The sequence below is a fragment of the Corticium candelabrum genome, chromosome 21 (assembly GCF_963422355.1).
Source record: "Corticium candelabrum chromosome 21, ooCorCand1.1, whole genome shotgun sequence".
In the NCBI taxonomy this organism is placed as follows: Eukaryota; Metazoa; Porifera; class Homoscleromorpha; order Homosclerophorida; family Plakinidae; genus Corticium; species Corticium candelabrum.
The window spans coordinates 3,802,915-3,828,507 of NC_085105.1; the positions used below are offsets into that span (position 1 = coordinate 3,802,915).

The 25,593-nt window shown below is 39.1% G+C and overlaps 2 protein-coding genes across 2 annotated transcripts in view; one reads left to right on the plus strand and one right to left on the minus strand.

Moving 5' to 3' along the window:
• The window catches only part of LOC134196556 (dynein axonemal heavy chain 3-like), a 49,224-nt gene that overhangs the window by 152 nt on the left and 23,479 nt on the right, over window positions 1–25,593 (plus strand). Inside the window, 31 exon segments of the mRNA XM_062665716.1 lie at window positions 1–196; window positions 2,578–2,772; window positions 3,421–3,603; window positions 4,103–4,231; window positions 5,485–5,586; window positions 5,648–5,746; window positions 5,809–5,844; window positions 5,903–6,006; window positions 7,121–7,211; window positions 7,264–7,331; window positions 7,400–7,781; window positions 8,334–8,475; window positions 9,290–9,888; window positions 10,860–10,997; window positions 11,064–11,207; window positions 11,671–11,970; window positions 12,700–12,787; window positions 12,848–12,978; window positions 14,462–14,562; window positions 14,629–14,743; window positions 15,453–15,763; window positions 16,329–16,527; window positions 16,581–16,738; window positions 16,795–17,025; window positions 17,903–18,122; window positions 18,183–18,296; window positions 18,358–18,495; window positions 18,561–18,655; window positions 19,026–19,246; window positions 22,225–22,511; window positions 23,504–23,829. Coding sequence (XP_062521700.1) covers window positions 1–196; window positions 2,578–2,772; window positions 3,421–3,603; window positions 4,103–4,231; window positions 5,485–5,586; window positions 5,648–5,746; window positions 5,809–5,844; window positions 5,903–6,006; window positions 7,121–7,211; window positions 7,264–7,331; window positions 7,400–7,781; window positions 8,334–8,475; window positions 9,290–9,888; window positions 10,860–10,997; window positions 11,064–11,207; window positions 11,671–11,970; window positions 12,700–12,787; window positions 12,848–12,978; window positions 14,462–14,562; window positions 14,629–14,743; window positions 15,453–15,763; window positions 16,329–16,527; window positions 16,581–16,738; window positions 16,795–17,025; window positions 17,903–18,122; window positions 18,183–18,296; window positions 18,358–18,495; window positions 18,561–18,655; window positions 19,026–19,246; window positions 22,225–22,511; window positions 23,504–23,829 — 5,643 coding nt within the window.
• Window positions 20,243–21,195, minus strand: LOC134196663 (ribitol 5-phosphate transferase FKRP-like). Its single transcript, XM_062665869.1, has one exon. The coding sequence runs from the start codon at window positions 21,165–21,167 to the stop codon at window positions 20,370–20,372; it is 798 nt and encodes a 265-aa protein (XP_062521853.1). The 5' UTR covers window positions 21,168–21,195; the 3' UTR covers window positions 20,243–20,369.

The window sequence follows — 25,593 nt, forward strand, 5'->3', positions numbered from 1 at the left end:
TGAGAATCATCTTGGCAAACAGAAAGATGCCGCTATTGAAGCACTTTGTGCAAAAAGAGAACAGATTACAGAGAATCTAGATGAACTTGTAGAAGAAATTTGTCAGCTGAACTCCATGGACCGAATTAATGAGGCTACACAAAATGCCAAGAGATTAAGTGACATTCAAGAGAAAATTTACAAGTACCAACAAGCAGTATGTCCAGTTTAATTGTCTCTAGTTTGTGCTTGCATTGTTTTTATCACACTTAGCATGTAGCAATAAGCTAAAAGCAACAACTCATGAAATGCAGACAAACCAGAAATGATTTTACTGAATTTGTATTTGACCGGGTGTGATATCAAGCAATGCATAACATTATCAAAGTAGTGAATTGGAAACTAGGAGTGTTGATATTTATGATATTTTAGATAGATATTTAATTGTTAACTGATGCTGAAAGGAATGTAGACACAATACAGTAATTTTCTAGTGCAAAAGTACTCGAAATGCTACTCAATACTAGTAGTCATGTAAAGTTAATTTCTTACAATACGATGTTTAGCTTCCTGCAAATTGTGGCTTGTAAAAGATGGCATGCTAATAACAGAGATAGTCTTCTACTATGACATAATACTATACACTCAGACAAATTTCAAAAGCAACAACTTAGCTATTTTTCATCTTTGCATAAAATTTAAAGGTATGATTATGTTAACAATGAACTCAACATGCCATGTCAGATGGCCATAGTATTGTTGTCTTCTTGAGCAGCAAGTCTTATCTTATGCAGAGTTGCCAACTCACACGCAACGTGCGTGAGTCTCATGCCACTTCCTTCAGGTCACACGCTCACACGCAAGGAACCCAGATCTCACGCAACTTTGATTGCTGAAACTATATCTGTAGTTGTCAGGCAGACATGTATAGTGAACCTGTACGTACACCGTAGATTACGTAAAAATCTGTAGAGTCTGATAGTAACTAATATAAAATCTAACAAGACTGCCGTAAAGTGATCGATGATTACGAATAACCAACAGTTAAACTCCCAAATGCCTGCCTTTATGGAAGTGACTGGTTGTGATCTTGAGGATATGACGACCGACTTGTTTTCTGGTTTTGAAACAGCCAAAAAAGAACTAGCTCACTACAAGACTTTTGTTCCTTTTGTGCTGTAGAATACAGAAGATACTGAAATATGTATCAACGAGATGGCTGAGCCTAGAAGAAGTTGTGAACAGGGTTCTACTAGAGTATGAAGGCTTGAAGTCTTATTTTCTGTCTGAAAATTGCTGAGATGCACGGTTTCAGAGGTTGCGTAGAAGCTATGAAAATCCTATGACAGAGATTTTCTTTATGTTTTTCCAAGCATCTCTGCCTACCTTTACACGAGCTAACAAGCTGTTTCAAAGAGAAGAGCCTTGCATTCATATTATCTTTGATGGAATGCTTGAACTAGTTAGATCGTTCTTGAAAAGATTTATTAGCCTACGTGTTTATATGTCGGGCTACAGATATTATAGATCCATCAGTCAGATTGTCAAAAGAACAACTGCCAGACGAAGAACTTTTTGTTGGATACGCAACAAATCAGATGCTCAGAAGGCTAGAAAGAGAAGGAGATATTACGTCTCTTCAACAGAATAATTTCCTAGCTGGTGTTCGAAAGTTCTTCAATGCTGCAACCGAATATCTTACTTCTCATTTTCCGCACGCCGTTTGAAGAGGCTCTTTTTCAACATGCAAAGTGGACAGACTTCAGGACAAGACGAAGCGTAAAATTTGCATCTGTACTCTATTTCGTTGAAAAGTACAATGGCGTAATCAATTTCAGTCACACAGAAATTGATTCCCTACAATCTGAGTTTTTAGACTATCAGACGCTTAGTGATAGTTTTCTTCCTGAAGATGTAGGCAAGGATGATTCAAACTGGATAGGGTAGGCATTTCTAGCTAGGGCCAAACACGCTGATGGACAGAATGGTTTCCTCTTCTCAGCAAAGTTGCCAGGCTGGTAGCAACTATCCCTCACTCTAATGCTGGGGAAGAACGGATTTTCAGCATGATTTGGAAGAACAGAAATGAATGCATAAATGACTCTAGCATCTATTATAATGACAAAATTAGCTATGACGCAGGGTACTGTTCTGAAGTTTGAGCCAACTAAAGAGCTCCTACTCAAAGCAAAAGCGGCTACAGCAAGATATAAAACAGAAAACGCAGGAATGATAGTTAGATGTTGCTTCGAGACGGAATTAAGTGAGGTTGCTTTAGTTAACTTAATTAACATTAACTAATGGATTTAGCAAATACCCTGTACATATCCAGATTCAACGGGAGAGCTATATAGTTTTGTGTTTGTAAAAATTTATGTATTTAGTTGTTTGTGGTCACGCCCATATGCAGATATAAGTCACTGTACTGATGAAAATCTGAGATCTCACACATTTTCAGTATTCCTAGTTGGCAACTCTGCAAGTTATGTATGTGTTGTAGTGTCTTTTAACGACTATAGTTTGTGCTTGTGCAGAGCTAGAGATTTCATTGCAGCTTTTTCTGGACATGTAGTAACATTATGTACTCTTCTTGAACAGTGTGTTGAAATAAATGGAGAAGAAGAGCTACTACGATTGGATGATAAATACTCTTATCCTCAAATTACACAGGCTCTAGCAGCACTTGATCCATACAGTCGTCTTTGGAATTCAGTGGTTCAGTTTGAAGCTCACAGTGAGCGTTGGATGGATGGACCAATCAATGATCTTAAGCCAGAAGACATAGAAGAAGAGGTGAGTGCTTAAATCATAACTGTCAAGACTACCAACTGCCTTCTGATCATCAAACTTGATTGCATTCTTTTGTTTGGTTTACTCTTGTCATTTCTTGTAATTTATTGAAAGTTACGAGTTGAAGTCACACAACTTCAAACACATTGCAGGACTTGCAAGAAGCCTATTTCAGTAGGGCAAAAGATGTTTTATCCAATGTTGTTACACTAGGGAAATGTGGAAAATTGTCCAATCATGAAGAAGGATTTTGAGTCGTGTGTCACTTGAATCATAACTAAGCTCAAGCCATGACGAACAATGAACATAGATTACAATATGCACTGTGGAATAAGTTTGCTACAGAGCTGGTCTGCTATATGCAGTGCCAATTAGTATTACCGCAATGTTTGGTAGAACGCGTAAAGGACGTGCAGCTTTACTTCCAAAGCAGATCAAAATTAGATTTTAATATTGCCTGAATCTCTGTGGTAAACAAGCAATCTGTCATGTAAGCTCGAGTGTCCAGCCGGTTGCCTTCTTCTGACACTTTGAGCCTATCTGTAATGGGCAATGCTGCATGCAAATGCTGTAGCTTTTTGAGCTGCTTTGTGACATAGGTTTACCTGTGCAATGTATTTCAACACTGGCATGATGTTTGTGTGCACCTAGGTTAGCATGTTATGGAAGACAGCTTACAAGTTGAGCAAGACATTTGCCAATGTTCCTGGGCCTCTGCAGGTTGCCAACTACTTAAAGAAAAAGGTGGATGAATTTAAGACCAATCTACCTATTTTACATGCTGTGTGCAATCCCGGCATGCGGCAACGCCATTGGGATGAAATCAATGAACTGGTTAGTACATGCTTATTTTTCTAACTACAGTGAGTGACTCTCAATTTAATCAGACCAAATAAATCTTGTTTAATTTGAGAATATGGTAATATGTAAACTTACTGTTTTTGTGGCCCTTAGACCGGCATATTGTCTAATTAGTTGATGAGAGTGTAGTAATTAATTAATGTGCTAAACTGGAAGTGTGTATTGCATGTTGTAGATGTTGTGCTTGCAAGCAGTATAGATAAATCAACAGAAATTAGACCCGCGCTACATCAAAATTCTGTGTTACCATTTAATACTTTTTCACAGATTTTCTAATTACCATAAAAAAGGTTCCTCTCTGGCTTTATCAATAGTGTACTTGATGCAAAATTGCAGCAATGAACAATGTTTGCACTTAAGAGTAACAGCTAGAATGTTATTATTGATAGATTTTATAGACTTGGTGACTATGACTGTCTAGAGGAAGAAAGGATGTTGAATGAGAAGGTAATTGTAGATTTTTGTTTTTTAGTTTGGTTATGACGTCAGTCCACAAGATGACACATCTTTAGCTGACATGCTCAGTTTTAATCTTGAACTGCACATTGAATCCATTCAGGATATAAGCTCTGCAGCCACTAAGGAGTTTTCACTGGAAAAGGTAGGTTTTGTATTTTTAATAGTATACTAATTTACTTGTAATTCACAATACAATGCGTTTATGGTTTTGCTTATCCTATGTTTTGTGTGTCTTTCTTATTTGACTTGTTTATATCCAATTGTTATAAGGGTATGTCAGAAATACGTATAAATTACAGAAGCACAAAGACTTTTGGACAGTGGAGGTGTATTGCACATGTTATATTTATCAACAGGTGGAGATCTTTAAACTGCTTTGGACTTCAGCTGAAGTGGCAGTTGCACAAAACACAGTAGTGAGAACTCAGTAGTGATAAGACTACTATAGTGAACAAGAGAAATGCAAAGTTGTCTCATATATGACAGTGAAATAGTAGAATGGGGATGATTCAAAGACGTTTACTGGATGCTTACTTGTTGACAGCAATGGTTGGAAGGCATCAATTATTAGAGGAAATCTGTGAGATGCAGAACGATTTAGGTAGAGGGTGTATTGTGGGGACACAGATTTGTTCAGTTTGTACATGATAGGAACGGCAATGTGCTAGAGGGATGAGGTGTGCAAGTGAACAGTTGTGGTATCAGCTAGTGCCATCTACTTTGTTCATATGGCTTTAAAATTTTGGCTGATGTTGTGTTGTGATGATAGATTGTATAATTTGGGACTCTTGATGAGACGTTATCTACACTTATTGTTGTAGTTATCTATTTTTGAAAGGGATAGATAAGAAAAATGAGCACTGCATATGAAGCATGGCTGTCTGGTGGTCTGTCTGTTTGTCTGTTTGCATCATAGGCGACGGAAGCGGGGGTCCATGAGGGCACATGCTTCCACAAATTATGCCCCCACAAACCTTTGTCACTTTTAGCTATCTGTGATACAGATATATTGGCCAACTGACTCTTGTTTCAGTGTTAGTTCAGCACTCAGAAAAAGCCAGTTTGAAAAATTATGTGCCCTTGTCTCAGCAAAGGCTTAATTCCTGCACTAATGCAGATAGTCTGTATGCATGCATGCATGCATGCATGTGTCTATGGATGCGATGTATGTACGTATCTATGTGTAAGAAATTTTAAATGGAGAGTTATACAGTATACATGTATGTTTCAAATTTATGGACACATGTTCCGAAAATCTAAAAGTACATCAAATATTTATCAGCTTGTGTTAATTTACACTGGCAGCAACTGTTTGATTTATCTTACTGGTTTGATGCAGTCCTTAATGAATTCAATATCTTATTTAGACATGTGATATTTTGGTTGTTGTTGAAGGCATTGAGCAGAATGAAAAAGGATTGGGAAGAAGTTCACTTCAGCTTTATTCAGTATCGAGACACTGGTGTCAATATACTGTCATCAGTAGAAGATATTCAAGTATGTCACTTGTTCACCAAGATTTAAGAATTTTAATGATACTGAGTGGTGGAATTTTTAGTTTCTCCTTGACGACCACATAGTGAGAACACAGACTATGCGTGGCTCTCCATTTGTGGCTCCTCTGGAAGCTGAAGTCAAAGAATGGGAGACTAGTCTGGTGATGTGTATTGTATGACATTTTGCTACACTGTAATGATTTAATAGTAATCTACTTTGTAGAACCTGATGCAGGATGTGCTAGATGCATGGCTCAAGGTTTGTTCTCTCTTCTGTTTGAGTTAATTTATTGATCATTTCAACTGACGGATTTTAGGTCCAACTTACATGGCTGTATTTGGAGCCTATATTTAGCTCTGAAGATATTATGCAGCAAATGCCAGAGGAAGGACGAAAGTTTACTGTAGTGGATTCTCATTGGTTAGTTTAATAGGCAAATACCATTTATATTTACTGTCTACACACATGAACACGCATGCCACCACACAAGAGCACAATTACGACAGACAGAGAGAGGGAGGGAGAGGGAGGGAGAGGGAGGGAGGGAGGAGAGAGAGAGAGAGAGAGAGAGAGAGAGAGAGAGAGAGACAGACAGACAGACAGACAGACAGACAGACAGACAGACAGACACAGACAGACAGACAGACTCACACACACACACACACACACACACACACACACACACACACACACACACACACACACACACACACACACACACATACACACACACGCACACACCAAAACTATTATAACCCCAGCCCATCTCGAAAGATGATGGCATAAGCAGCGAAAAGCAAATGTCTACTCAGTTCATTTACTACCAGTTTGTAAAAAGGTAATATCTACAGCATCCTAACTCATTTAATTCTCTCATACAGCATGCATATGAGATGTCAAACTGCTGCTTCATGCTAACCCAGCAGTAGAGATCACCCGCACTCACCGTGACCATTGTTCTACTTCTTTCCACGCTGGAGACCAACTTCTTTTGTCCATGCCGCACTGCCATTTTCACTGTTGGACTCCGTGCACATGGCCTCTGTCCCCATCAGCAATAACCAGAAATAGATGTAAGGTGACGAAAATGAGTACTTAAACGTTGCAAGTAATCAAAGCACTTTACAATGCGGAAGTAGTGTGACAGTCATTTTTTGCAAAGAAACACATTCCCGTACGCTTGCTCCCAAACACTAGGTGTGCCATTGAGTGACTCCTGTCGATCTGAGATGGTTTATCATGATGATGGCATTTGAAGATATTGCAGAAGGCAGATGGTAAGCCGGAGAGGGTCAAATCCTTCAGAGCCAACATGATCAGGAGGCTGCCTCGGGCACACACACACACACACACACACACACACACACACACACACACACACACACACACACACACACACCACATAACATTCAGGGATGCATGCACACACAAATGTGGTTTGTTCACACACATTGACAGGTTTTCTAAAGACTACAATGCGACACTTGATTTGGTTAGATGTTGGGACAAGTATCACATTTGTGATTTTGTTTAGGAAACACATTACTGAAGAGTCTGTCAAGGACACTAAGGCTTTGGCTGTAATATCCCAACCACATCTTTTAGAGGGACTGGAAAAGTCAAACGTACTTTGCATTGTGTATTTTGTTTGGCATATGTCACAGACTAATCTTTTAGAACTTGCTGAATGAGATCCAAAAGGGTTTAAATGAATACCTTGAGAAGAAGCGCCTCTTTTTTCCAAGGTGCTCATTTGTTGTTGATTAGCTACACACGTCCACCTAACGACTTGGGCCTCGTTTATGTTTTCAAGGTTCTTCTTTTTATCAAATGATGAACTGTTGGAAATTCTTTCTGAGACTAAAGATCCCCTTCGTGTACAGCCACACTTGAAAAAGTGTTTTGAAGGAATTGTAAAACTACACTTCTCTGATAAAAAAGACATTACAGCAATGATCTCGTCAGAAGGAGAGACAGTTGACTTTTGTGATGCTATTGTGCCAGCAAATGCAAAAGGCCTGGTAGAAAAGTGGTTGCTGGAAGTTGAAACTGGAATGAGAAGAAGTTTGAGGAGTGTCATGAAACAGTCACTGGAGGCTTATGGCACAACTAGGAGAAAGCAGTGGGTGTTGGAGTGGCCTGGACAGGTTGTGTTGGCTGCTAGTAGCATCTGTTGGACAGAAGAAGTGACAAAGGTAGTGAACAAACCATATGATGAAAGTTGGTGTTTCATAGTTTGATTTCATTATCAAGTTGTGTTTCAGGCTTTGTATTCTTCATGTGTAATTTAAATAGTCTGTCCAAATTGGATGCTTTAAAACTTAATTGTTTGTGCTTTTTTGATGTTATTTTGTATGGCTCTGCTCACTTAATTTCTTCTTACTTGCCTGTCAATCTATGTGTCTGTTTTGCCTGCTTGTCGACCGACTTGTTCTAAATGCTAAACACTATAGACATAATATTACTTTTGTAGTCGCTCTATGACAAGCTACTGTACAACCCTCTTGCTTGCCCGCTCATCTGCATGCCTAGTTGGCTTGCCTGCTTGCTTGTTTGTGTGCTTATGTAACTGTGTTACAGGCACACACATTGCTTGATGTTCTGCTTACTTTTTATACTGAATGAGAATATCTTTGGTTGTTGTTTGATTGTCTGTCAGTCAGTCACTTGTTGGTTGACTTGTACAGCGAAATTGATGCTGACTTATGAAATTGTTCTTTTTGTTATATTTTCTTTATTGAACAAAGGCTATATTGCAAAAGAATGGACTGAATGTGTATCTGTCACAATGCAACAATCAAATTGAAGAAATTGTAAAGTTGGTTCGTGGGAAACTAACTAACTTGGCAAGAACAACGCTTGGTGCACTCATAGTCATAGATGTTCATGGTAAATCGCCTGTCTCTTTGTGCTGTAATTGTGTATTTTTAGCTGTGAAATCAAACTTCTAAGCACAAGTTAGATAATTAGAATAAACTTTAAATTAATACTTGAATTCTATTGTAGAGCTAATGTTTATGTTCTTATAAGCAGTACTTTGATAACATTGTCTACATTATAATTAATACTGTCTTTGAATTTGTTGTACATGATAACTATGTTAAAAATTTTAACAGCATGGTAAAGGCACACCTGGTGTGTGTCAATTGTATGTACCAGTGTGTGTGTGTGTGTGTGTGTGTGTGTGTGTGTGTGTGTGTGTGTGTGTGTGTGTCTGTGTCTGCGTCTGTGTTTATGTCTGTGTGTCTGTGTTTGTGTCTGTTTAAGTTTGTGCAATGTAAGTCAAGATTTCTTATTTAGCGTTTTCAAGTATACTACTGAGTTGTTGCAATCTTGCTACTAATCTTGCGATTTCTAATTGACTTGGGCTACACATGTCATGTGCATAAATAATTGCATTGATTAACTAATTACACAAATTATTATTGGTTATGGTTTTGTCATCATCAATGGTGTACTAGCACATACATTTGCATTACTACTGAACCAACATACATCTATTCATCACTGACTAACAAATACACAATAGGTTTTACCACTTGTGCTTTACATAAAGCATGCTGCTGTATGCGTTCCACATCACAGTAAAGGGAATGAACACATTGGAGTAAATAAGTAGCAGCAAAGAGCCCAACATAGCTTGTAATCATCAGTGTTTTCCTAGCTTACATTTAACTGTGAGTTTGCGTTGTTGTTTCTCCAGCAAGAGACGTCGTTTCTCAGCTCAATGATAAAGATATAAGCAACCCGGCAGATTTTCAGTGGATTTCACAGCTTCGATACTACTTCCAAGATGCTTCAGTTGAAGTGCAAATGATTACAACTGCTGTACCTTATGGCTATGAGTATCTTGGCAACAGTAGTCGACTTGTGATTACGCCACTAACTGATCGTTGTTATCGGACACTGATGGGAGCATTGAAACTGAATCTTGGTGGCTCACCAGAAGGACCTGCTGGAACAGGCAAAACTGAGACTTGCAAAGATTTGGCCAAAGCAGTTGCTAAGCAGTGTGTTGTTTTCAACTGCTCTGATGGTCTTGATCACAAGGCAATGGGAAAGTTCTTTAAAGGGTTAGCACAAGCAGGCGCTTGGGCTTGTTTTGATGAGTTCAATAGGATTGAACTTGAAGTGCTGTCTGTTGTCGCTCAACAAATACAGACAATACAACGAGCTGTGTCACAGCAACTGGAGAAGTTTTTGTTTGAAGGCACCGAGATTGTATTGGATTGGTCATGTACAATCTTTATTACAATGAATCCAGGTTATGCTGGACGAGCTGAACTGCCTGACAATTTGAAAGTAAGTTGCTGGAAGAATTATCCAACTGCAACACACACACACACACACACACACACACACACACACACACACACACACACACACACACACACACACACACACACACAGTCATAGAAGTATGAACAAAGTAGTTGGCGTATGATCGAGATACTCTCTGACTTTCTAATGGCAGGCAAATGATTTATGTTTCAGCAAAGTTGTCTGTGACTTGTTACTCCAATTTGGTAGATATTTTGATATTTGATGAATTCATTGATGATGATGGAGCCAATATGTGCAGCAATGTTCGTATATATTGTCAGAGTCGCAAGGTTTACAAATGTATAGAGAACAACAGTGTTTGTCGTGTCCACTACAGTGAACAGTTGCTAACTTAGAACATGATGGTGCGACTCCGTGCAGTATCCCCAACCTGGTTTTGCACGTGACGTCTTGTGACTAATACTACTTCTTGTACTACTCCAGGAACTTCTGTAAACTGTTTTGATTGGTTTAAATGGAGGCGCTAGGTCGAGGGGGAGCAAAGTGACTGATGGGGCGGGAGTACCCAGCCGGAGGTATACTGTTTACCACCCTTGCCGGCGTTGCCAGCAGGAGTTGAGACAAATTCGTAGTTGTGGTAGCGTCTGCTTCTAGCCTGTCTGTGGTTGGTGGATCGAGCAGCTGGCAGCCGGTGTCATGTATAGTCTGTACTGTGGCGGTTGGGGGAATACTGGAGTCACTCCAAACAATATTTAATATTCTACATGGCCTTCACAGAAATAGATGAGAGATTTATGTATTATGACCATACATAGTCAAGAGCGTGATGGGCTCTATAGACAGCACAAACTCAAAATTGAACTAGTTGTAGAATGTAGCATTACACATCCTGCATGTGCATTCAGTAAATCTGAATGCCATGAATATAACAAATATATATTTAACTAATTCTACTGTTGTATAGACTGATTGTTACAATTGTGTGTTAGGTGCTGTTTCGGACTGTTGCTATGATGGTGCCTGACTACACTATGATTGCAGAAATTATGCTCTACTCCATGGGGTTTGTGGAGGCTCGTAGCTTGGCTGGCAAAATCTTTGCAACTTACAAACTCTGCTCTGAGCAAGTATGCAGTTCGATCACTTTTTGATGGGATCATTTAAGACCTGTATGCCAATGATTAATTGTTTAGCTGTCATCACAGCATCATTATGACTATGGCATGAGAGCAGTTAAATCTGTTTTGACAGCAGCAGGTAATTTAAAGATCCAGTATCCTGATGAAGATGAAAGTATACTTCTTTTGAGATCAATAAATGACGTCAACTTACCCAAGGTCAAGAAGTGTGTGTGTGTGTGTGGTGTGTGTGTGTGTGTGTGTGTGTGTGTGTGTGTGTGTGTGTGTGTGTATGTGTGTGTGTGTGTGTGTGTACATGCATGTGCACGTGCATGCTTGTGTGTGTATGTGTGTGTGTGTGTGTGTGTGTGTGTGTGTGTGTGTGTGTGTGTGTGTGTGTGTGTGTGTGTGTGTGTGTGTGCATTTGTGCATGTGTGCATGTTCATGTGTGTGTGTGTGTGTGAATGGGTGGGCAGGTGGTTGGTAGGTGGTTACAGTTTTTGTGACTATAGTGTCTACAAACATGCACGTCTGCTTTGTTTCTGAGTCAGTTTCTGTGTTCATGCTTTTCGTCTGTGTTTGTTCTTGTGTGTTGATATTTTTGTTTTTGTGTTTTTGTGTTTTGGCTTGTGTTTGTTGCATGTTATAACTTGGTCATTCCTGGCAATTCTTTGTGTTTTAGTTTTTGTCACATGACATTCCTCTATTTGAGGGCATTACTTCAGATTTGTTTCCGGGTATTGTTCTTCCTCGTTCAGATCATGGTGTCCTAGAAGATGCTATGCTTGATGCTATTGCTCGCATGGGTTTTAAGGATGTGCCCTGGTTTGTTGACAAGATCATTCAGATATATGAGATGATGCTTGTTCGGCATGGTTTTATGATCGTTGGAGGTCCACTGGCTGGCAAGACATCTGCTTACAAAGTGTTGGCTATCACGTTAGGAGAACTACATGATAGTCAACTAATGGAAGAATTCAAGGTTGATTATATGTGATTGTGAGATTTTAATGAATAATTAATTAACTGATTAAAATTGGTTAATTATTAAATGCAATTAATTGCTTGCATTGATTACTTGACTAAGTCAAGTGTAATTCTTAAACCACTCATAATCCTATGGTGATGTTTGACTGCAACAGTTCTAGGTTCTTACTTGAGACCAGAGAATAGTCTTAGTGTTGATAGTTCTGATGAACTGATTCTGTGGGTATGAAATTTGCTATACTTTATAGTTGTGACCTGTGGTATGCAATTTATGTATAGTGTATATACTAGTTAAAAATGAAAGCATTATTGTGGCGAGCCTCAGTGAGAACACACACGAAACACTGTGATTTGTCATCACTGTAGAAGCGACGTGTTCTCACATGTAATAGAATTTTGGAGGCAGTTGTCAAGCCATCTCTAGGAGATCCTGTTTCCACATCCTTGTATTAGTCCCATGGGAATGGCGTGCAGCAACCTGGAGAGCCGCACAGCTATTACTCTTACACCTGCATTGTGACATCACAAACCATCATGTCTGTGATTGGCTCAAATTCAACGTCATTTCCAGTCGTTCATACAAACACTCATCTCAACACAGTACAATACACATAGGAAGGGTCTTGCCAAGCCTTGCACCAATAGATATATCAATTAAACATATAATTTAAGAATCTTTGAGGCCTCAGCTGCTTTGTTCTATGTAGTTATGATCATATTTTAGGTTGACTTTCATGTCATTAATCCTAAGGCAATTGCACTGGGTGAATTGTATGGAAGATTTGATACTATCTCTCATGAGTGGACAGATGGTTTGTTAAATGCACAAAAAGTCTATAGGCAGCTAGGTGTGGGAAGTGTTTTTGTTACAGGTGTATTGGCTAAGACTTTTCGTGAACATGCAATTGCGTCTTCAAAGAATCGAAAGTGGATTGTATTTGATGGTCCTGTGGACACAACTTGGATTGAGAACATGAACACTGTTTTGGATGACAGCAAGAAAGTAATGAATGAAGTGTGTGTGTGTGTGTGTGTGTGTGTGTGTGTGTGTGTGTGTGTCTGTGTGTCTGTGTGTGTGTCTGTGTGTGTGTCTGTGTGTGTGTCTGTGTGTGTGTGTGGTGCTGTAGCTCAATTGGTTAGAGAGTGCATTTGGAGAATGAAAACATCCAGGACTTTGCAGGGTTGCAGGCTCAAGTCACAGTGATGGCGAGCTATGGCATAGTTCCTTAATTAAGCAAGAAATTTACACACAATTGCTTCTCTTGACTCAGGAGTATAGATGAGTATCTGGTCATTGACTGGGGGGGGGGGGACATGACCGCTGGCTTGGCATCATGCAAGTAACAGACGGGTACTTGTGGCCCTTGGTGTCCAGTCCCAGAGCTGCGCCATAGTCAGTGCACCTGGATGACTCGGGCCAAGCTTCAGGTGGATTGTAGTGCTGGCTCTAAGTTTCCAAATAGCGCATGGAGTTCCTGTCTCTAGAGGCAGGGGAGCTATCTCCCATCTGACCTTAAGGTCGACGTCAAATGACATGGAGGGCTTGACATTTGTCCATTTTTGTCCATGTGTGTGTGTGTGTGTGTGTGTGTGTGTGTGTGTGTGTGTGTGTGTGTGTGTGTGTGTGTGTGTGTGTGTGTGTGTGTGTGAGTTATAAGTCTTTGCTGCAACTAAGTGAGAAAACTAATTGCTTTTGCATGATTCATTACCTCTGTTTGAGATAGAGTTGATTATAAAATGAGACTTTATGTGTCTTATTTGTCATTTCGCTTTTTATACTTTCTACCTCTGTGGGTTGGTTGACATGTAAAGTTATGTGTTACGTGACTACTAGGAGTTTTGTTTGATGCTTTGTTGAAGAATACTGGGAAATGAAGCTGCGTTTACACGGTCACTTCCACAGCTATGAGACTTCTGAATAGCACAATAGGATTGTCACGTAAAATTACGAATTTAGACACTTTTTTCCTTCCCAGCGCGCTACTTGTTATAAATTATACAACGCAACTGTTGTTTCACGTGACCACAGTGTGTAGTCTGTAGTCATCAAAGTACAATAACTACTGATCGTTATTACATTTGGGACATAAATAGCGTTCATGATTATGCAATGTTAGGTTCCTGTATACCTCGTAAGCCACATTAGCAGTTGCAGACAGGTAAGATTTGTTGTTCATTTCCAACAAGACCCGTTAATCGCAAACATGAATTACACTGTTTTAGTAAAAACTTTTTCATGAATGTTTCATGGATCTGATTTGGCAATTTCGTTATTGTCTCTGGTTGCCATCCACACATGTAGCTCACAGACTGGAAGTCAGTTAGCTTTCATACGTTGTGAGTACGCTACTCGCCAAGCCTCATGACTTAACTGGTTGATCATATTAATTTTACCTATGAGCCATAAGCTTCGTAACTAATAGCATTATTCCCCTGCTAAACGTGATTGGCATACAGTGTATCTGAGATGATAATTATTATTGCAGTTGTGTCTGATGAGTGGTGAAATTATACAAATGTCATCTAAACAAACTATGATATTTGAACCGGCTGATGTGGAAGAAGCTTCACCAGCAACTGTAAGCAGGTACAGTAATGTTTACATTAGTATTAATTTTGGGTATAACAGTGAGTGTGTTTGTTCCCATTACAGATGCGGTATGATCTACATGGAGCCAGCACAACTTGGATGGAAGCCGTGGGTTGAGTCTTGGCTTGAGAGAGACTTACCTGCTACGCTGTCTGATGATCAACGAGATATGGTCAAGGTAGCAAATGTCTGAACTTACTACCATGTGACATGTACATTTGTATGGATAAAATTGATGCAAATTGTTTAATATTCAAACAGAATACAACTTTTTCAGTTGACTGCATATTGCACTCGATGTATACAAAAGGTTTATAGCTTCACAATTATACGTTTCCAATGAAGAGACTATAGCCTTGCGGCATAGTCTCAAAATAGCACATCGCTATATGATTGACTATGACTATTAACAAGATAAAATTATTTACCAGGGATTGAAATTAACTTTGTTATTTGACTCGTTTGGGCACAAGATGAAGATAGAGCGACTGGATGAAGGATTAATCAGAAAATGAATGTGTAGAGTTTCAGTCTGCATGTTACTTGCACCAGGCTGCAGTGGCACGATTCTGTGTCAGTCACACTTCAGAGTCTCAAATTATGCTTTAATGGAAGTGTCTACTTAACATCTACTGTAATTATGCCAGATAATGTGTCTACACTTTGAGATATAACTGTTTACATGAAACATACACAAACATAAACATAAAATGGTATTGTATGTTACCAAGCTGATTCTGTTTCTGTTATAGTGTAGTTGAATATGCTTGATTTTGCATGTCTTTGTAAAAGCATGTTTTAGTACAGTTGTTTGGTATAGGTTTTTAGAGTTGCTTTTATCTAACACCTTGTATGTTTATGAACATAAGTTGATTCTTTGCTGATAGATGATGGTTAATTGGCTGTTTCCGCCTTGTCTGGAATATGCTCTCTACTGCAGCCATTCCTTTGTCCAAACATCCTCAATCCACTTGGCACGACAAACTGTTATTTTGTATGGCTGTTTGCTGGATGAATTACAACGTCCAGAAGCAACAACTACGCTTGGAAGTTTGTCAACATCATATAGTGACATGCAGAAAAAGAAGGAAGCAGATCTAATGCCGGAATCTCAGATGAATAACTGGTTGCAGAGTCTGCTACTGTTTGCCCTAGTTTGGGGTATTGGTGGTAGCTTGGAAAAAGACAGTCGAATTAAGTAAGTGATTGGATATTGAGATTTGAATTTGTCAATTAAGCTTTAGTGTGAACATGTGCAGCAAAGGCTTACAGTAGTTAGTTTGTGTGTTTGTGAGTCTGTTTGTTACTGCTGTATCTGTTTTATTGCTAAATCATACAAGCTGGTAGATGTTTCCATGGGTATACAATTGTGTTTTTTGGCTTTTAATTAACTAGTAGCTTTGTGTAACGACTTAGTTTTTAAGTGAAAGTTTTCTCGTCTCCAAGGCTGCTGCAACTTGTAATCTCAGGTATTACAAACGAAGAGCCTGTGTAGTCTAAGAGAGTGCATGAACACAGGGTGTGTGCAGCAAGGCTTACACAAAATGTGCTTTTATTATATCAGGACATGTTTGAGCATTGAAGAACTAATGGTAGTCAATTGACTAATTAGATGTTAAATAATAAGTTCATGATATTATTTCATTTTGCAATAAATGGATTTTTATGTTGGATTGACAAGGTTTAGTAAGAAATAGGTCATACGCATTTGATCATGACTACTGCATGTGAGCAGTAAGCAATCATGAAATTGTCTGTGTTAGGTTTGATGAGTTTTTGAGACCACTGATAGGAGGAATCAGTCAAGAACATCCACGGCCAGCACAGTTGAAGTTGCCCAAAGTTTGCCAGTTTCCAACCAAAGGGCTTATGTACAACTATTTCTATGATAAATCACTTTGTGGAGCTTGGCGTAGTTGGGAAAGTGCAGTGGAAAGAGTGAACATGTCACAGAAACCTCAAGTGATCCTTTTGTTATTACTCATTTGGTATAGTGTAACATCTAGTGTCTGTAGCTATCATCGTTGATTGTACCTACAGTGGAGACATTTCAACAGAGGTATTTTCTGGACACATGTGTTCATCATGGTGTTCCTTTGTTGTTTGTTGGCCCAACTGGAACAGGAAAGAGCTTGATTACTATCAATTATCTTCTGAGCCTGCATAAAGACAAGCAAGATACACTAAACTGATCACTGCATTGTAGTTGCTTTAATAGTGCATATTTAGGTATTCACCAAATTTTGTCAACTTTTCAGCACAGACATCGGCTGGTTTGACTCAAGAAATTATTCTCTCAAAACTTGATCGAAGGCGAAAGGGTGTGCTAGGGCCTCCTGTTGGAAAGAAGTCTGTAGTGTTTGTTGATGATCTTAATATGCCTGAAAAAGAAAAATATGGGGCTCAGCCACCAATTGAACTTCTAAGGCAGTGGATTGATCATGGCTATTGGTTTGACAGGTGAGTGTCAAATGCAAGTTAAGTTAAGCCAAAGAATTGTCTTTTTACGACACATAACATTTCTGTATTGCGATTAGTAACTCCTCCAAGTGGGTGGTTTTCCCATAACAATACTTTAGGTGCTATGGCGTTGTGTTCATTAGTCATGGCGTAAGTAGAACATTGAACTGACCTCTAAAATTGTGAGTTATTGAAACAACACATTGATAGATGCTACAGTTTTCATATTTCAACATCTAATGAGCATAGTTGTGTTAATTGTTTGTGGTCTTGCAGAGTTGCCGTTTTGTAGTTCAAGGGAATAAGAAACTTAGTGAATGATTGCCATGAATAAATTAATCAAATAGTCTACAATGCCAAATGATTTGTCTAAACTGGTTATGTTTTTGGCATGGATATCTCTGAACTTTGATGCTATTGATTGAGACAATGACTAGAAAACAACGGATGATGATCTTATTTACAACCTATCATAGCATCTTTTATGTTCTGAACACTATGATTGTACAAGGATAGATACTCTGTGGCAGCAGTCAGTAAATGTGAAATATGGCAAGGTTGTTGCCATCAGCATGCAAAGTATCATATTGCGATGTGATCAGATGTGATCCAAATGATGAGTCATGCAGCAAGGCATAGCATTGTTGTCTTAGAAAGAGCAACAATTTATAATAACTGGCTTATTTACTGTGAGCATCTGCAATATTGGTGATCTTTCACGTAAATCGCTGAGGATAATGGGTCCTTGCAGTGACAGCTTGATTAGCTGTGCTAAAAGATTAAACTATCGTAAACAAAACAGGTTTTCTTTTTGGTGCTTGATTTTCTGCTGAATGCTTGTTGTTGGGTAATGATTTTGAAAATATCTTGTTATTAGAAAAGATACCAGCTCTCTTGAGTTAGTGGATGTCCAACTAGTAGCTGCCATGTGTCCATCTGGTGGTGGCAAAAATGATATCAGCAAGCGACTGCTACGACATTTCAACATTATTGGCATTGATGAATTTAATGATGACACGATGAAGAGCATTTTTGGAACAATTATTGATTTGCATTTAGGGCAAGGATTTGACTCCACTATTCGGAGACTTGGCAAGGTGGAATGTTGATTTACTCTAATCATGTGTGTACATAAGTATACTTGTTGCTGTGCATAGGTCTTAGTGCAGTCGACTTCTGCTGTGTACAAAGCTGCTGTTAACAACTTTTTGCCCACACCTCTGAAGTCGCATTATGTGTTTAATCTTCGGGACTTTTCACGTGTTATCCAGGTTTGTATTCTTTGTAACTATAGATATTTTTGTATTTTGCAAGTTTAACATTGTGTAACAGGGCATATTGCTTTTGCCTCACACTCGCGCTAGCGATTCTGCCAAAATTATACGTCTTTGGGTTCATGAAGTTTATCGTGTATTCTATGATCGTCTTGTGGACAGTTGTGACCAACAGAGATTTTTTAATTTAGTCCAAGTATGTAAAATATGTTGACTTAAAGTAATTGTATTATCAATCAAGTCTTGTATTAACTGTTTTAGAGCACAGTCAGCAAGCATTTTAAAGTTGGTTTTAATGAAGTTTTCTACCATCTCAAGCCAAGTGGTGGTGAAGTAACTGATGACAGCATGAGAAGGCAATAATTTAATAAATTTTGTAATTAGTGTAATATTATTTTTGTTCCGCTAGGTGTGCCTTTTTATGTAAAATGGTTTGACAGTTATAACTGTTATTCCCTTGTGAAGCAATTCCTTTGTTGACTTGTTTGCTAGCTGTTGCTGTTCATTAAAACATGTCTCTTCTTGCCTGTTGTGTGCATGTTTGTTTGTCTTTGCAAATGTAGAATTTCTACGATAATAAAACAATTTCTGTCTCTCTGTTTGTCTGTCTATTTGTTTTTCTCTATCACAATGTAAAAAGTTTAAACTTGTTTGTCTGCTCTTGTGCTTACTTGGAAATTAGTTCGTTGCCTACCCATTTGTCTATAGATGCTTTGATTTTTTCAGCCTTTTCTTTGGAGACTACATGGTTCCTGGTGCTGATCCTCGCGTTTATGATGAAGTGATAAAGTTTGATGACCTCCAGAGGGTCATGGAACAATACTTGGAGGATTTTAATGCTGCAAGCAAAGCCCCAATGCCACTTGTTCTCTTTCGGTTTGCCCTTGAGCACATTTCACGAATCAGCAGAGTTCTCAAGCAGCCAAAAGGCCATGTCCTACTTGTTGGTAAGAGTCTGAATTTGACTAGATTATTGACACAGGAAGTTAAGTAAATGCACCATGCTTAATATCAATCCAGAAACTTCTACTTGTGGTCCGTTGTTGGTATACTGGCAGTGAGTGGTGCTTTGCCTATTTTGCTATGATAGTCACTATGTTGTAACATTCTGACACCATTCAACAAGGCACACCAAACTTGAAGAAGAATTACATTGCAATAGCAGATAAAGGCTACAGTAGTCTATCTGAAGTGCATGCCTCCCAGAAACCTCTACTAATTGCACAAGATTTAATAGATCTTGTTTACAGGTACTTCTACAATGTACCTTTGTGTTGATATTTTGGCAAGAAATGCATATGGTATAGTATTGTATTGGTGAATCTGATTAGGCTACTCAGTGACTTCATAGCACCTGACCTAGGCTTCATATGCTGAATATGCACTGTGTACACCTTTTGCTATTCCTGGTTAAGTCTAAACGAGAGGTGTACAAAACGTCTGGGACAAGCTCAGCTGCAGGATCTGCCAAAATGATGAGCACAAGACTTCATATGGGGCTTCACTTTGATTTTGCTAACTTTGCTTGATGTGTCTATTTATACATAGTCAAAGTCTACAAGGCAGCAGTAAGTGGATTTACTGAATTTTTGTGAAATCCTAACCATCAATTGCAACCTATGCAACTTGGGTTACTCTGGAGTTACACTGCATGTCAATAGACCATTGTCATAATTCTGAGTCATTGCTTTCATGGAGCACACAAGCAGTTACTGAACAGCAAGATATAGGCATTGGTTTGGCACCAAATATGCTCTTAAACTGACGAATTAATCCAATGTACGTATGAAATTGTTGTAGCCCTTAAAGAAACGTGGTGCAGATATCTAAAACCTGACATTTATTTCCTGTACATTTGCATGCATATGTGCCAACAGAAAATAGAAAGGATTTGTGATGAAATAGCTTAAAAATTCAAAATCTAATCTCGTATTTCAGCTGCTTTTTACTTTCCCACTTCATGCACGTGTGAGTTGATTGTTTCTTGTAACAAATACACAGAAATCATGTTGCAGAATTAATCAAATAAATCGTTACAGGATATGCTCCTCCTTTCTATATTCTTGTTAGTTAAATAAATAGTCTCTTGCAACAGCATGTGACTATATACAGTGAAGGTAGCACTACAATGCCAATTAAAGCCAGCAATTTGAGGAATAGTCTGAACTCAGTGAAGTAGCAGTAGAAGTTTTGTGGCATTGTCCACCAATAAGTGTAAGGGTATCGAGCTTGCTTCAGAATTTCCATGGGCGGATTCGGAGCCTGTACCTGTCGTCCTTCAAACATTATAGGAACAGTGGGACTAATCCATTTGACAGGAAACTGGTATCTGAAAACATCAGTCAGCTCACATCTCAATACTTGGCCTCCTCTAATCCAGTGCATGCACGCGTCTAGAAACGCTTCACTATCAGCAAATCGAATGAAAAATTTGCAACCTGTTCGCCTGACAACTTGAACTCCTCTCTTTTCAAGCAGTGACCGAACTTGAGGCGCTTCCATTTCCGACTTGAGGACGCCAATGTCAACATCCCAATCCCAAGGTATGATTTTGCCATTACGGACAGCTCCCAGCAGTGAACCAAAGTCAATCCAGTACCGCATGTTTACCGTTTCGGCGACATCGACGAAGTGAAACAGCAATTGACGAAGATCTCTGATCCTCTGATCCTGATTTTGAGGATAGCATGGCTCGTTTAAACGAAAGTAACGATACAGCGATTGGGGTATTGTCCACACGTGTGCTCCCTCGATCTGCTGGTAGCGTAGAAGACATTCCACGACTAGACAAGAAAACACGATACAGCAAAGTATCCTGGCGATGGAACCGCTTCGTATCAACCGATCTGAGCGTTTAGGCATGTCCATAAAGCTCACTACTAGTAGAAGAGGTAAGGGCAGGGTGTAGCCGTTATGAGCACGGCGTAGGCGTGTGGTGGGCGTAACATTCTGTGTAGGTAGCTAATTAGCAAGGTGAGTACAGAGCCAATAATATGGCGCTGGGTGAGTACGTAGTCTCGCGTTGCCAGACTCTAATCCCGCGTAAATTTATTACGCGGCGGTAGGGTTTGGATACACGAGGACTAAGGTGTGCAAGACTATTCATATCTCTTTCTTACTGCTAGTTTTACGGTATCCGTAGGCGCCTGGCATTGGTGAGTAACACGTCCGACGGAGTTTTCTAACCGTCTATTAATTAAACTGAAACGCCGCGTCCTAGCTGAAGGCGTTTCTCGGTTGTCAAGTACACACAGAATCCCTAGCTACAATAGAAAAGGATGGGCGACGGAACTTAGTGAGGTTTTTCGTCGCCGTTTGGTCACTTGCAGGAATTGTTCCTACACTGATCTGTAGTCGGACACGGAAACGATTTGTCTTTATATAATGAAATGTGGTCGTGGGGAGGAGAAATTTGAGGTTCACACACACACACACACACACACACACACACACACACACACACACACACACACACACACGCACACACACGGATATGGATATATATATATATATATATATATATATATATATATATATCGAGAGTTCAATGGAGAGCCATATGACCAGGCCCCTTTTTGTTGTGCGACCCCAATTAGAAGCCTTGCTATGATCGGCAATTAGCATAGATTGGAAGTATAATTTAAGTTTGCTTGGAACGGTGTCACCAAATGCATTGCAGATCTACCAATGACAATTGTCAATTTTGTCGTATTCTCAGAATCTCACACAGTAATTATATAATATTGGCAGAAACGTTATCTATTTGCTTCTTATGTTGGCAACATGTACAGTACCTAATTTGCCTAAATTGTCAATCAATATTTCATACACTCTCGACTTATTCAGGAGCATATGTATTAACAGTTATTGCACTAAACTCAGTATGGTTATAAGTAGTATTAATTAATAATTAAACTCTGTGCAGGAATGGGAGGTAGTGGACGTCAGAGCGCAACTAAATTGGCTGCTTACATGGCAGACTGTCAGCTCTACCAGATAGAGATAACAAAAACATACACCATTGCTGAGTGGCGAGATGATGTTCGACACATGATGAGACTTGCTGGCTATGAAGGAAGAGAAACAGTCTTTCTTTTCAGTGACAATCAGATAAAAGATGAGTCATTTGTAGAGGATATCAACATGATTCTTAATACTGCTGATATCCCGAACCTCTTTGAATCTGAAGAAAAGGTTGAAATTATTGAAAAGGTAGACAGTTTCTATGATGGTATTTTCATATTTTGTAATACCTTACTGATACAGTAACGTGTTTTGAATAATAGCGTTTGATAATATTGCTGTTTAAAGTAAATTATTAGGAAAAACCTATAGACTGTGTGCCTGCATGCTTCCGTGCATATAGAGTTAGCTGGAGTTGGCTATAGCTTGGGACACTTTACATATAGTGAAAATGGCAAGAACTAAGAGAAGCAAGATACAGTATGTTTTGGAGGTATAGTGATGTTTGACAACATGAGATGTGTGTGCTAGTTTTTCAACTAAGAAGTTTTACCGTAATATATACTTTGTACATGTAGTGCTATATATATATATATATATATATATATATATATATATATATATATATATATATATATATATATATCACAAACTTTAGAAGACAAAATATCATCAGTTGAATGATAGAATCTTATTAGTAATGTTTCTACGCTTTGCTATAGTGTGCATTTTCTATCGTTTTTTTATGTTGTATTTAATGGTTTGTAAATTTAGAACTAATTAAACAAGCTCTACAGAGCTTTTGTAATTACTAGTATAATTAACGTGTTTAATATTGAACACTGGGGCTATAAAGCCATTAAACTAATGTCTTAATTAAATTAGCAAGTTTTGGGCATCTTAACTGATTGCATTTGAATACATCAATTTAGTAGGGTAGAGGGCCAGCAGACACAATCAAGTATAGCATTGTCTCCTAATGGCGTAAATTCTGCTTAGTTCATAGATAACACTGTCAGGAGGCAAGGCCAGCGTTCAGCATTGTGTATTGTATGCATGAATGCATGCTTAACAATAGAGAGTCGCTGTCTGGAGACAAGTAGTATTCAGAATTGTGTATTATGTGCATAAATGCTTTACAATTGAGACTAATCGCTTCAACTGTTGTTAGCTTATGTAAAATGTCCAATGAGTTTGTGATAATTAATTAAATAGATTTTAATGTTTTAATCACATTTTAGATGCAGTTAGCCGTGCGGGATGAGGGTATTCAGATTGACACTACTCCAACAGCCATGTACAATTTCTTCTTGAATCGTGTTCGATCTCATCTTCATGTTGCTTTCTGCATGAGTCCAATTGGAGATGCTTTTCGAACTCGGCTACGTGAGTTTCCATCAATAATCAACTGTTGCACAATTGACTGGTTTCAAGCATGGCCTGAAGATGCATTGGAGATGGTTGCCAATCATTTTCTAGAAGACTGTGAGATGGATCACAGATTGAGGACATCTGTAGTAAACATGTGTCAGCACTTTCACAAGAGTGCACGAGAGCTCTCAGAAAGGTAGTAAGCTTGAAATTTGTCAGATTTGTGGGTGGGTGGGTGGGTTGGAAGACAGGTGGACGGGTGGGTGGGTGGGTGTTATTTATAGTGTCAAACTTGTGAGATAGTCTTTCGTGGTTTAGGGGTATTGTTACTGATGTGGCGTTATTGAGGGTGTCTTAGCTGTGTCTGTGTTGTTTTAATTTCATTCTCTCTGTTTTAATGGATGGTCCTTTTTGCTGAAGCCTCAAGATATTTCACTGTACAGTTTTTCTCTCGTGTGTAGAACCTTGCTCACTCAGTGTTAACAGTGAAATTCTAATGAGTGTGCTTTAAAAGAATTCTAAGATACAGATGTCATCGAAATGTTCTATGGAAAAACTGCTTTAGTTGAAGAGCAACTTACTGTAATGACCACTCAAGCATGCATGCATGCTGTGTGCATGCGCACGCGCACACAGACACACACGCACACACACACACACACACACACACACACACACACACACACACACACACACACACCTTCCTTTTACTGCATTTGTTCCAGTAAAGAACGATGCAGGCCAAGGTCATTACAGACTATGTTTGGAGGTGGAAATTCTTTGACGGTGAAACGCTTGTGGTTGTAGAGGCCTTGTTGACTGTATGTTTGATGGCAATACTGACATTGACCAGTTAAGAACTGACCATGTTTCTGCCTTTGATGGTTTACAAGGCTGGCATGATTTACAGCAGTGAAGCCACAACCATCAAAACTGCAGTGTATATCAAACTTTGATGTTGTTTGCCTTGTGTCTTGTTGCAGTTATGCTCATTCTTGCAGTTTTTCTCTTTCTTCTTTTTTGAATTCACTGTTTGTGTGGTGGTCCATATTTTAGTCCTCCACACATTTCAATCTCATGCTTGTATCCTCCAAACTTTCTCAAGTTTGCAATCCCTCAAATCTTTCAGCACTAAATTGTTCCATCGCATTCTTTGGCCTCCAATTGAGCAACTTCCGTAGGATGGCGCACACAACAAGAGCTTCCTCGGTAGACGACACTCATTCATGCGCGAGATGCGACCCAATAGTCGAAGATGCCTTTGGGTCAGCATAGTGGAGATTCTATGTAGGTGGGCAATCTTTCTGATAAGGTGTCTCTCTTCCCATCCCATAATGACACATCAAGGGAGGAGCAGAGGCATTGCATCGTGAAACTCTGTAGATGACATACCTGAGGCTCCAGAATTACAGCTGTTTCCAGATCATACAGAAGAGAGGAACTACAGAGACAGAGACACTCAGCTTGGTAGTAGGTTTGATCTTTCTCTGGTGCCAAAGAATGCGGTTGAGTGACCCATATGACTGAGATGCTTTGGCTGATATTTCAACGTCCAAAGTGCAATTGTTGGAGACAGAACTTTCAAGGTGCTTTGAAGATGGTACCACCTCAATGGGATCATAGTCAGGATGAAGAACAATGGGAGATGGAGGATGGGCAACATCTTCAGGTATGACAGCTAAAAGCCTCAACTTCTTGTAATTGATGGTGAGCCCATGTGATGGCAATAGGAATCCATAGATTTCAGCAATGTAGAGAGACTTTCATATGAATCAGAGATCAAGGTCATATCATCAGCATATTCAAGTCCTGTACTGCCACTTCTTCCTGTTTCCCACTAGGTCAGCATCCCAGAGGTATGACAAGCACAATGAAAACATCTGGTCGGTGATCAGTAATGGCAAGTCTAATTACAGTATCAAGATGGAGGTTGAATAGGGTTGGAGCAAGTACATCACAA